The sequence below is a fragment of the Bos taurus genome, chromosome 11 (assembly GCF_002263795.3).
Source record: "Bos taurus isolate L1 Dominette 01449 registration number 42190680 breed Hereford chromosome 11, ARS-UCD2.0, whole genome shotgun sequence".
NCBI lineage: Eukaryota > Metazoa > Chordata > Mammalia > Artiodactyla > Bovidae > Bos > Bos taurus.
The window spans coordinates 105814506-105826118 of NC_037338.1; the positions used below are offsets into that span (position 1 = coordinate 105814506).

Sequence of the window (11613 nt, forward strand, 5' to 3'; positions counted from 1 at the left end):
GTCCGACGCTGATGACCTCGTCCCTCCCAGGACCCTCCCCCCTCCACCACCAAGGCGGGGGCCCAGGGCCTTCGACAGGGCAGCCCCTCGGGGCCCTAATTCCCCATCCACAGAGGGAGGTGGAGTAAGACCTGCTGCAGGCACGAGCGTCGATGAGGCGAGGCCGTCGAAGCCCTTTGAAGACCGTGAGACAGCACACGGGTGGGGGACGCGTGGCCAACGGCGTCTGCAGGGGCCCAGCCCCAGGAGGGCGTGGGGACTGGGAGCCTGCGCCAGAGGCGGTGGGTGACTTCTCAGGAAGACGGGTGTGTGTGTGATACAGAAGGTATTTCTGTCGTCCACCTTTCCAGACATTTATTCAACGTACAAGAGTCTAACTTCCCATTAACTCATTAGCAACTGGTACAGGAATACTGGTGAGCGGCTGTGAGGATTAATGAAAGCACTTCACTGCCTGATTCTGATGCTGGAACTAACTCGCTGAAGCTCACCGGCCCACTTGGCACCTGCTGTGTTTGCGGACGTCGGCTCGACATGCCGGCCCAGCCTGGGCCCTGACCGTTGCACGCTGTCCCGCCCCGGAGTGCACTGCTCACGGTCAAGGCTGCGGGGCAGACGGTCCCGGGGCCTGACGGCCACGGCCGCCCTGAGGACTCCGTGTTCCTGGCCAGCGCAGAGGAGGCGGTGCTTCTCTTCTGTTGAGTTTCAAAACTGGACTGATGATGCGTCCTTTTTTATCCCCCCTTTTGTATTTCAATAGAGGTAGAATGCAGAAGCATTCTGAGTGTCTTGACACTTCTAGTGATAAGCTGTGAAAAATGCATTTTCAGTTTGATGCCTGGAGCCTGTGCTGGCTTTCCAGCAAAGGAAAAGGACACGACCTATCAGTAGATCCTGGCTCCAGCCTCAGCTTTGTATCACTTCTATTAAAGGGACGGATTTTCTCTAGAAACCGTTTCCATCGCAAACGGAAGCTTAAGAATGTTGCTGGAATGTTTACTTTTGCTTCACAAACTTTTTAATGAAGAGATAACTGGCCACGGTATTTCATTTCCTCCCAAATTAATACATGAGTAAAAACTTTCTTTGGATAAAAACCTCGGTAAACAAGCAGCGTCAACAGCCTCTAACCATTTCGTCTCTCCAGTCCCAACACCTCCCAGGGTTCCTGCAGTGAGCGGTCACAAGGGAAGCGGGACTGATGTCTGGAACATACGTTCTGTCGGAGAAAACGGTTTTAACATTTAGTTACGCGGCTGCTTCGGGTCTTACTTCTGGCGGGGTTGTTCGCAGAGCTTCCAGTTGTGCTGCGTGGGCTCCGGGGTTGGGGCACGCCGGAGAGAACCCGAGTCCCCTGCACTGCAAAGCGGACTCTTAACGCCTGGACCACCAGGGAAGCCCCCGAAAATGCTAACTGAGGACGGTCTAAATCATGGTAAATGTTGACTGAGAAGTGACTACATAGATAGGAATCCACTTACGTAGCTACCGCTCAGAGGCTCAGTCGTGTCCAACTCTGCAGCCCCATGGACCCTGGCCCGCCAGGCTCCCGTTCGTGGGGTTTGTCAAGCAAGAATCCTTTTTCTCCTCCTGCGGATCTTCCCAACGCAGGGATCAAACCCGCATCTCTCACACCTCCCGCGTTGGCAGGATTTTTTACCACTGAGCCCCACCTGGGAAGCCTCATGTGGTTATCACCCCAACGGCCTTCCCCGGATGAACACAAGCAGGGAGCCCCCTCACACACATCGCCCCTCAGCAACGAGCGGCACTCGCCAGCCTTCTTTCTGCCTCCACCTGGGCCTTGTTCATGGCCAGGGAGTGCTCAGGGTCACTCCAAGCCTGGCCTGGGCTCTCCCAGTCCCACCTGGAGCCTTCCCTGCTCCAGGGCGCCCCTGCTCCCTCACCGACTCTCATCCATACCCTGGGCAGGGGGTCCAGCCCTCCCCCCGCGGCCCAGCAGGCTACTTGAGAACAGAAAACCCCCACAATGTGTCATAAGCATAAAAACAAAGATGCATCCAGATTAGGATGCAGGTGGAGCGCTGCAGGCCTTCCCAGCATCCAGGCCGAGCTCGGGGTCTCAGGATGCCCAGCGCCCTGCGCCCGGGTTACAGATGAGTCAGGAAGTGAGGCCGTGGCAAGAGTTTTAATGGAAAGTCAAGCCATCAGCTCTTTTTCGTCTCAGGCGTAAAACAGAGAAAGCAGAGCATCGCCGCCCCGTCTGCCTGCTTATCTAGAAAGGAAAAGTGTTTTCGGGAAAAGTGGCCAAGTGCGTCCCTTTACGCCTGGGCGAACCATCGAGGACTAGGGTGGACAGCCGTCCAGAGGAGCCGGGAGGCCCCTCAGTCACAGATGGACGGCCTGCAGACCCTGTAGCTGGGGTGGAAGTTGAGCCGGTCATAGGAGGTGATGTAGTTGTCAGGACCTGTCACAATGCTCTTCTCCATGTAGACATTGAGCGTGTTGTTCTGGAACATTCCGCCCACTGCAACTTGTCTAGAAAACTTATACGAATTTGGATAAAACACCTTCTGGAAGTGAGAAGGGGACACGGGTTAGTGGCACGTGGTGGCACTCGAGCAATTGGTCATCAGGCGCCTGTGAAAGGAAAATAAGGATTTGGGAGAAAACACTGTTCCTAAAACTAGAAAACAGAGAGGCCGGGGCGGGGCGGGGCGGGGCGGGGGAGCAGGTTTGCAGGATGGCCTCGTTTGCCCCTGGACTTTCCTGGTGACTCGGTTGGTAAAGAATGTACCTGCGATGAAGGAGACCCAGGTTCGACCCCTGGGTCGGGAGGATCCCCTGGAGGAGGGAATGGAGACTCACTCCAGTGTTCTTGCCTGGAGGATCCCACGGACAGAGGAGCCTGGTGGGCTGCAGTCCATGGGTCACAAGAGTCGGACATGACTGGGCGACTGAACCACCAGCACCGCCCCGGTTTATGCCTAACGCCAGGGAGTCATGACGAATGGCGCCTCCCTCCGCCGCTATGGGGGCTGTAACAGCCGGGCGAGGCAGTGCCATCCCGGGTCTGGCTACAGGGTGTCAGGCCGAAGCCATTCCCAGCTCTGCTTCTGCCGACTGTGCAGCCAGGGCAAGTCAATGCGCCTCTCTGAACCTGAGCTTTCTACGGAAGAGAAGTGGCCTGAGTAGGTTTCAGCCTTGACAGGGAATCAGAATCTTTTGCAGAACCTTAGAACCATTCTGAGGGCCCCAGCGCACCTGCAGAGGGGGCTCAGGAGGGGCTGCCCTTGCGGGGCGGGGTTGCCGTTTGGACACGGGGGTGCTGCCGGTGTGTGCGGGCACCTAGGGGCAGTGGTCATTTCAGCAACCCAGCGTCACCAGGTGACCTGGGCGCCTCTGACGGAAGGGGCCTGGACCACTGCGGGACAGGTGGCCCATTCTAGAGTGCCCCTGTGTCAAGAAGCCCCCCTGATATTCTGTCTCCTCGACAGGAAGCAAATGCAAAGAAAAATGGCCTTCGGTGTATTCTGGAAGGTTTTTTAGATGTTTTGTTGGCCTGGTGTGTGTGTGTGTTTGTTTTTGGTGTTTCGTGTTTTGTTCTGCTTTGCTGGTTTGTGGGCCATGCTGTGCAGCTTGCTGGACCTCAGTTCCGTGACCAGGGATCGAATTTTCGACCCCTGCGATGGAATCATGGAGTCCTAACCACTCGGCCTCCAGGGCATCCCCGGGCACTTATTTTTCAGAGCAGCAGCTCCCACTTGCCTCCCTGCAGCACACAGCTGCCGTGGTGTGTGTGTCTCACAGCGCAGCGTGTAGAGTGACTGAGCCAGTGTGGGCGGGTTCTCATTAACCAAGTCCACACCACACGCTCAGGTCCACTTTTCGAGCTGTACGTTCTGGGTTGTAACAACTGAATAAGGAACGACCTGAATCCACCATTACGGTGTCAGGAAGAATAGTTCCCTTCAGTCTATGTTTTAAAGTGCAAAACACGCATTTTTATTTTCTGTTCCCACATGGGAAGGAAACAGTCCTGCTCAATGAGCCCAGCAGCCACACTCAGGCCAGAAACTGGAAACCAGGCTCCTGATAGAGCAGGTCGACAATAAGCAGAAAAGCTCCTGCTAAACCTGCCTCATGAGAAGCCCGTGCTTCAGGCCCCACTGCCTCCGCCTCGTAAGACCTGTGCACGAAAGCAAAACGTCCGGGCCTGTGTTAGTGAGCATGGGGGCCCTCTGCATGGAAACACCTGATACCTTGGCTTTGGGAGCATGACCTTTAGTGCTCTGGAAACTTTGTAGGTAAACAATCTCTTTTTTGTTAAGAGCTGTACTCCCTCACGCGAAGTAAGTAAAGAAGCGATTATCCAGCTCTTTTTAAATGAGGAGTATCTAGGGGCTCAGTGGTAGAGAACCCGCCTGCCAGTGCAGGAGATATGGGTTCGCTCTCTGGTCCAGAAAGACCCCACACACCTCAGAGCAATTGAGCCCATGATCCACAACTACTGAGCCTGTGTCTAGAGTCCGGGGCCGCAACTGCTGAAGCCCGTGCGCCTAGAGCCTGTGCTCCGCGTCGAGGGGCCACCGCCCTGAGCAGCCCGCGCTCACCCCAGCTAGAGAAAAGCCCATGCAGCAACAAGGATCCAGCAGAGTTTAAGTCAAAAACATAAACCACGATTTGCTTTAAAAATGAGGGATATTTTGGAAGAAAACCAACGTGGCCCCCCAGGCGGGTGGTCCACTGTCTGGGGTACCCATGGGTGGCTCACACCAGCCCACTGGCCCTTCTCCTAGACGCAGCAGGGCCATCGGAGGACTCGAGGAGGCCCCCTGCCATGTGAAGTCAATCAAAAAGGACTCAGCTTCCCCAAAGGTGCACGGACCCCAGTCCTTTTGGAACCTAAGCTTTCACCACCAGTGCTGCCTCTTAGGGTCACAGGTTAGGTATTACTCCAAAATGAAAGTAGTCCTTCATTTATCTGCCTCAAAATCTACTGCCTATAAGAGCTGGCTCGTCGTATGAATGAATGGGGCCAGTGCATTGGGATGTTGTAAACCAGTCTACAGGCTTCCCCATTGGCTTAGATGGTAAAGAAGCCACCAACCAATGCAGGGGACACAAAAGACCCGGGTTGGATCTCTGGGTTGGAAAGATCCCCTGGAGGAGGAGATGACAACCCGCTCCAGGATATTCCTGCAAGCAAAATTCCAAGGACAGAAGAGCCTGGCAGGCTACAGTCAATGGGGTCCCAAAGAGCTGGACACAACTGAGCAAGCACATACATGCAAGCAAGCCCACCATGCCCCTTTCCCAGCCTTTAAAACGTGTTTGCTAAATTCATTCACTCATTTTTTCTACCCTGTCCTGTTCTAAAAAGATGTGGGGTGATCCCTTTCCATTTGTGATGTTGGAACTCCGGACACACACGCACGCACCCCCCTCCAGAGCCTTTCCTTGCTTCCTCCTTACCGGCATCTCGTGCACAGTGGGGGCTCTGCTACCATAAGCTTGGTTACTGGTCCTGTACACTGAGGGGGGCTCCTTGGTCCTGGCAGATGAAAAGAACACTTTATTTTCCACTCATTTGTTCTAAGTCTGCCCAAGCCACAGCTTTACCGTATTAGGTTGACAGAGCTTTGCAGGCATGCAATGCAGCCGTGAACCTGGGCTCCTTGGGGTGCAGAGCTGGCCTTCTTGGCAGGTTCATTCAGCCTCCCTTGACCCCTCTGCTGACCTCTGCCAAAGCCATAAAGAACTCCCAGGTGGAAAGTGCTGGCCCTCAGCCCCAGCAAGACCTGGCCCATGCTGTCATTCCTGGGGGGGTGTCCAGACCTGGGGGGCCAGGGGCGTGGTGCCCCTCCACTTCTGAGCCTCCAGGAGAAAATGTTCCTGCTGTCTCCAGCCCTGATATCAGCTGGTGGTACAGCCGTGTAACTGAGGGGCTGTGGGCTCCGACACCCCAGTTCTGCCTCATACTAACTATGGGCAAGAGCATATCTTTCTACTTCCCAGTTTCATTTCCCAGCTGGGAAATGAAGATGCTAACAGAGCCGATCCCGGGGGCTTGTAGAGGGGCTAAGTGGGGGTCAGGAAAGGCACTCAGCCTGTCTTAGAGCCCGCAGGGCGCGCGCCCCTCAGCAGCCCGGTGATGAGCGCATCGCCCGCGCATCTCCAGCAGACCACCCTCTCCTCTTCTCGGACAGGACAGCAGGCCGGCCTCGCCCTAGGGGGTGTGGCCGCGATGTGCCCGCGCGCTGACGCCCCTCGGGGCACGCCCCGCCCACGGCCCGGGCGGGAGGCCCGCTGCCTCCACCTGCCCCTCCAGGGTCCCGTGATGGTGTCCGCTGACCTCGCTTTCGACTCTGGGGTCAGGCTGGGGCCTGTGGGCTGAGCAGAGCGCAGGCCCAGCTGGGCACCTGGCTGCCCGCCGGACCAGGAGCACTGGTCTTTCCTCCTTGCACGCAAGGCAGACCCTGAGCGGACTCCCGGGTGCTCACCTGTAGCCCCGAAACCAGGCCGGGTTGTTGAACCTGGCCGGCAGGTCCTCGCTCACGCGGTACCAGTCGCTGGTTTTCTCCGGCGGGGGCCCGGCCTTGGGCTCCTCTGGCTCCGCGCACGCTTTGGGGTCCTCCTCCGACATCCCGCCTCGGTCGCCCCGCGCTCTGGGGGCACGGAAGGAGCGGGCGGCGGCGCGGCGTCCTGTTACTAAGCGACGGCCCGGCCACCCGATGCGCGGGCGGGGTCCTTAAAGGCGCCGCAACCCCCGGGCGGGAGCCACCCACCCCCGCCCCCGCCGGCGGGTTGGGCAGAAGTCCGAGTTCTAGAACCTTCCTTGGCAAGCCCCGAGACCCTGGCCTGGCTGTGAGAATAAGGGATCACTTGCTGGGGCCGCAGTCCGGAGGCCCCTGTGCTCTGAAGCCACCGGCGCGAACGCACGCTACGTTTACCCAAACGCGGGGCGGGTCTCGGGGCACCGAAGACCCCGGCCCGGGTTCATCAGTGGGGCTCGGTGCTCCGAGGCCGCTCTGCTGCGGGGACCCGGCGCTCACCGCGCGGGCAGGGCTGCGCCGTGACCCCCGCACTCCGCCTGCAGACTCGCCGGTACGCTGCGTCTAAGGCTGGACAGCACACTGGACTGACCTGATGGAGCCCTTCTAAGCCACATATTGCTGTAACAACTGGCCGGACGGGAGCGCGGCCCCCCTGCCCGGCGGGTACCCCCGGACTGCGTGGGGCTCCTCGGCCGCCCGGCCCCGTGCAAGGAGGCGGCGAGGACGCCGGGACGGGGGACGGGGCGGGGAGACGGGCCTCCAGGCCCCGCGCCCGACCGGACCACCGGCCCTGGACGCCACGCCCTCCCTGCGGCTCTGCCCGGGCGGGCCCGGGGTACGGCTCCCTGGGGACCGCGCGCTCGGACTCTGGGCGGCCGGCGGGGCGCGCCGGGCTTCCGGACGAGGCGGCGGCGGCGGCGCAGTGGCACCTCCGGGTCTGCGGGCGGCGCTGCGGCGGGGGCGGCGCGGGACCCGGCGGGAGGAGGAGCCGCTCGTGCGGCTGCGCCGCCGGGCCCCGTCCTGCGTGCGTGCGTGCGTGCGTGCGTGCGTCCCTCCGGCCGCCCGTTTCCGAGTCCGTCCGCCCCGGATCCGGGCCATGGCGACTGGCGCGGTGCTGCCCCGGCTGCTTGGAGCGGGTGAGGGGTCCGGGGTGGCGGGAGCGGCGGGGACCCCTCCGGGGCTGGGCGGGCGGGGCGGGGAGCGCGCCCTGAGTCCGCTGTCCGCGCAGGTGTCCGGGCGGCGCCCCGAGGCCGGGCCGCGCAGAGAGGCAGGACGCTGGGGAGCGCTGCGGCCGCCGCCGCCCGCGAGCCCGAGCGCGACAGCGGTAAGTGGGCCCTCGGCCCGGGGGGTCGGGCGCCTGGGTCTTCGTGCGGCCCCGGGGGGCGCGGGCCCGGACCCGGGAGGGAGAGCCCCACGCGCCGCACGCGCTGCCGAGGTCTCCGAGTCCCCGCCCCGCCGCCGAGCGGGCCAAGGCCGGCCGGCCCCGAACTGCTGCCTTGAGGGAGTTTCTGCGGGCGGCCGTGGGACTACGGGGCCCGCAGACACAGACGTCAGCCGGCTTCCTCTTCTCCGAGTGGGCACCTGGCCGGGTTCACCCGGGAGCGAAGCCATGGTCAGATCCGGTCTCCCCGCCCCGAGCCTCCGCACAAGGCCGCGGGGGCCCCCAGCATCTGCCGCCGCCCTCCGCAGGCCCCAGGCTCTGGGGTGCCGGGACCCAGGGCCTGCATGCTCTCCACCTCCCCGCCCAGATCGCAGCGCCCGGATCCTGAGCGAGCCCCTCAAGCACTCCGACTTCTTTAACGTCAAGGAGCTGTTTTCCGTGCGAAGCCTCTTCAACGCCCGGGTGCATCTGGGCCACAAGGCCGGCTGCCGGCACAGGTGAGATGCCCTGGTGGCCGTGGCTCGGCCAGGGCGCTCGCGCCCCGCCTTGAGGTCCGGGTCCCCCTCTTCAGTTTGTTTTCAGAGAGTGTATCTCCCTTTCCCTCCGCATGGGATCGTAGAGTCCCCGGAAGGGACGGGTGCTTATTCTCAGAATCAGCTTGCTCCTCCCCCCAAAGCCTCCCGTGGGGCTCATGGTCCTCCGCAGGGGCAGGGCGGCTGGTTGTAAGCTCTGTAAGCCGGCGATGGATGGGCGCTGGCAAGGCCACCCTCTTGGAGGGACGTCCCAAGGGCAGGCTGAGGAGCAGTGACTGGCCGTCCTTAAAGGTGGCCCTTGTGAGGGCCTGGTTGAGAGTGGACTGGGGGGGCGCTGCAGAAGTTCAGGGAAGGCGGTGGCCCAGCTGCTTGGGCAGAGCCACAGTAGTGGCTGGGCCTGGGATGATCAGAGGGGAGCCGAGCAGAGCGGGTGTCTGCGTTCTTCACATTAGAAGCTTGGGTCCCGAGCGGGGTGATGCTTTGGTCACCCCAGGGCAGTGTCAAACAGGTGCCCTCGGAGGAAGCAGCCTGGACCAGGGGCACCACACCAGGGCCTTCAGAGGACGTGTTGGGCAGAGGGGCGGGGGAGGTCCTGGGCAGGAGCCCGGCGACCGGAACCCCAGAGTCTGGGAGAGGAGGAGGGGCCAGGAAGCGAGAGGGTGTGCTGCTGGGGGTTCTTCCCAGAAGTCTCCCGCGCTGAGGGAGGCTGGGCCTGTGGGGCCTTGGGCGGCGTCTGCGGGGAGGACAGAATCCAGACGGCGGTGAGCAGGAACGTGAACGGGGTGGGAGAAGACGGAACACGAGGGGACAGTCTGGCACCCAGCCCCTCTGTCCAGGCCCGCAGGTCTGGGCCGCAGGGTTCCCCTCCGAGGCCTGGCTGGTTCCTGCTCCAGCCGGCACCCCCGCCCTGCTGGTGCCCCGGCCCTGGGTGGTCTCCACGGTAAAGCCGTAATAACGAGGGTGGCTGCCAGACATACAGCCCCGGGCAGGACACTGGATGTCAACGTGTGAGCATCCAGACGTCCTTGTTGGGTCCTTTCTGTTAGGGTCGTGGCGAGGTGCAGGTTCAGAGGGTAGAGTCGTCTTGCCCGAGACGTGGACACGGCCTACAGCCCAGCCTGCCCTATTGGTCCAGCCCTCTGACTGCGCCTGGTGGTCACTCCTGGGCCGGGTTCTCACTGTGTCATCACGGGGAAGGCTGCAGATGGTACTGGCCCTGGAGGGGTCGGGGGAGGTGGCCCGGGCAGCTCACGCTGGCCGTGTGTCCGGCAGGTTCATGGAGCCGTACATCTTCGGGAGCCGCCTTGGCCAGGACATCATTGACCTGGAGCAGACGGCCACGCACCTGCAGCTCGCCCTGAACTTCACGGCCCACGTGGCCTTCCGCGGGGGCATCATCCTGTTCGTGAGCCGTGCCCGGCAGTTCTCACACCTGATCGAGAGCACGGCCCGGAGCTGCGGTGAGTACGCCCACACGCGCTACTTCAAGGGCGGCCTGCTGACCAACGCGCCCCTCCTGCTGGGCGCCCGGGTCCGCCTGCCGGACCTCATCATCTTCCTGCACACGCTCAACAACGTCTTCGAGCCCCACGTGGCCGTGAGGGATGCGGCCAAGATGAGCATCCCCACCGTGGGCGTCGTGGACACCAACTGCAACCCCTGCCTCATCACCTACCCCGTCCCTGGCAACGACGACTCGCCCCCGGCCGTGCAGCTCTTCTGCCAGCTCTTCCAGACGGCGGTCACCCGGGCCAAGGAGAAGCGCCGGCAGCTCGAGGCCCTGTACCGGCTGCAGGGTGCCCCGGGCCCCCACCCGGCCAACCCTGCTGCCCCGGGAGCACCTTCCCCTGGAGCGCAGGCCCAGCTGGGCATGGGCCACTCCCCCTGACCCACCCAGCCTCCTCCCAGAGGAAGGAGCAGCCTGTCCCGAGCTGGGAGGGCCTCCAGACCTTCCAGGCTTTGGGCCCCTGCTGCTAGGAACTGCACTCAGCAGTGGCCGCCCCGGGGGGCTTACCCGGCAAGGGGCTTGTCCGAAAAAGACTCCTCGGAAAACACTGTGTCCCTGGAGCGTGAAGCCCTTGTTTCCACCCTGAGATGAGCCCGCGTGTTAGGCGCGTCCGCACAGCAGGTCGACCCTTCTCACGACCCGGGTCGGGGTGTGCGGCCACCTGGTTTCAGGGGCTGTTCTGTAACGTGAGATTGCAGGGTGAGCACCTCAGAGGATCCCGTCTGGGCTGGGCCAGGCTGGGCAAAGCAGACAACATGGTTGCCGCAGAAATAAAGCTTGGGTCCGGGCAGGGTGGGCCCTGGCCCCACAGTCTGTTCTCTGTCGTCTCTCTGCATCGGTGCCCACAGGGCATGCGAGGCCCTGCCGTCCCCGGGTCTCTGAGCCTCAGGTGGACCCATGGCTTGTGGCCGTGGGCTCAGCGGGGCGTGGAGGCCTGGTGACATCCCCACGCCCTGGACAGGCCTCCTCCATGTGGGCGGGGTGGGTGGCCCCTGTTCACAGGGACCTCTTAATGCTCCTCATCAGGGGACCCCCCTGGGCAGCACTTGCGTTCCTGGACGGGGGGTGGGGCTCCCAGGACCCCTGACGCCCCAGGAGCCTGTCTGCTGCCCAGGGTCTGGTGGGGTGGATGGACACACGCCTATCTGGGAGCCACAGCCGCGCACGGGGGCAGCAGGACGCCCCAGGGCCCACTCTGTCTGAGGCGGGTGTGCACAGTGGAGGTCCCGGTGTCTTCTGGAAGGGTCTCCCGTTCGGAAGGTGAGGGAGTCGCGTGGCAGCCTGAGAGCAGCTGCTGGCAGGTGCTGCTTTAACTCGGGAGCAGGAGATGGAGACGTTCAGAGGCCGCAGACTGAGGGGCCCTGACGGGCTCTCCCACCGCAGAGCGCCTCCGTCAGAGTGCGGGTGCGCGTGCCCGAGCTCGGTGGTAGAGCTCTGCACAGACAGTGTCTCTCTGCCCGGGGGTGCCAGCCTGCACAGCCAAGGCCCTTGGGGCCAGTGCAATGTGAGGTGGCTCACTGGCCGTAGACAGGCCTCCCCAGGGCAGAGGGTCCTTGCACCCTTCAGAAGCAGGGCATCTAGGGAAGGCGACACGGGGCACGGGCAGCTGAGATGTGGGCCTGGGCCGGGAGGAGCAGCCCAACCGCCCCATTCCCTGGAGGCCCGCACGGCCCC

General features: G+C 62.5%; 2 protein-coding genes across 4 annotated transcripts; one reads left to right on the forward strand and one right to left on the reverse strand.

Annotated features, from left to right (window-relative positions):
• Positions 1-1057: 1057 nt before the first annotated feature.
• Positions 1058-7467, reverse strand: PIERCE1 (piercer of microtubule wall 1). 3 transcript variants are annotated; one of them, XM_010810613.4, is made up of 3 exons: positions 6465-7467; positions 5437-5515; positions 1058-1359 (listed from the first exon to the last, which is right to left on the reverse strand). In XM_010810613.4, the coding sequence occupies exons 1-3, from the start codon at positions 6605-6607 to the stop codon at positions 1249-1251; spliced, it is 333 nt and encodes a 110-aa protein (XP_010808915.1). In that variant the 5' UTR covers positions 6608-7467; the 3' UTR covers positions 1058-1248.
• Positions 7468-7535: 68 nt separating this feature from the next.
• MRPS2 (mitochondrial ribosomal protein S2) lies at positions 7536-10752 on the forward strand. The gene is made up of 4 exons (NM_001098877.2): positions 7536-7654; positions 7747-7842; positions 8267-8396; positions 9705-10752. The coding sequence occupies exons 1-4, from the start codon at positions 7615-7617 to the stop codon at positions 10318-10320; spliced, it is 882 nt and encodes a 293-aa protein (NP_001092347.1). The 5' UTR covers positions 7536-7614; the 3' UTR covers positions 10321-10752.
• The last annotated feature ends 861 nt before the right edge of the window (positions 10753-11613 follow it).

Excerpts from the sequence above, each read along its gene's own strand:
- PIERCE1 (XM_024999217.2), bottom strand. The coding sequence starts at position 6,607 with ATGTCGGAGGAGGACCCCAAAGCGTGCGCGGAGCCAGAGGAGCCCAAG. Across the intron at positions 5,516-6,464 it reads GCCTGGTTTCGGGGCTACAG|GACCAAGGAGCCCCCCTCAG; the intron begins GTGAGCACCCGG and ends TTCATCTGCCAG. Across the intron at positions 2,532-5,436 it reads CCACTGTGCACGAGATGCCG|GTGTTTTATCCAAATTCGTA; the intron begins GTAAGGAGGAAG and ends CACTTCCAGAAG.
- MRPS2 (NM_001098877.2), top strand. The coding sequence starts at position 7,615 with ATGGCGACTGGCGCGGTGCTGCCCCGGCTGCTTGGAGCGG. Across the intron at positions 7,843-8,266 it reads CGAGCCCGAGCGCGACAGCG|ATCGCAGCGCCCGGATCCTG; the intron begins GTAAGTGGGCCC and ends CTCCCCGCCCAG. Across the intron at positions 8,397-9,704 it reads AAGGCCGGCTGCCGGCACAG|GTTCATGGAGCCGTACATCT; the intron begins GTGAGATGCCCT and ends TGTGTCCGGCAG.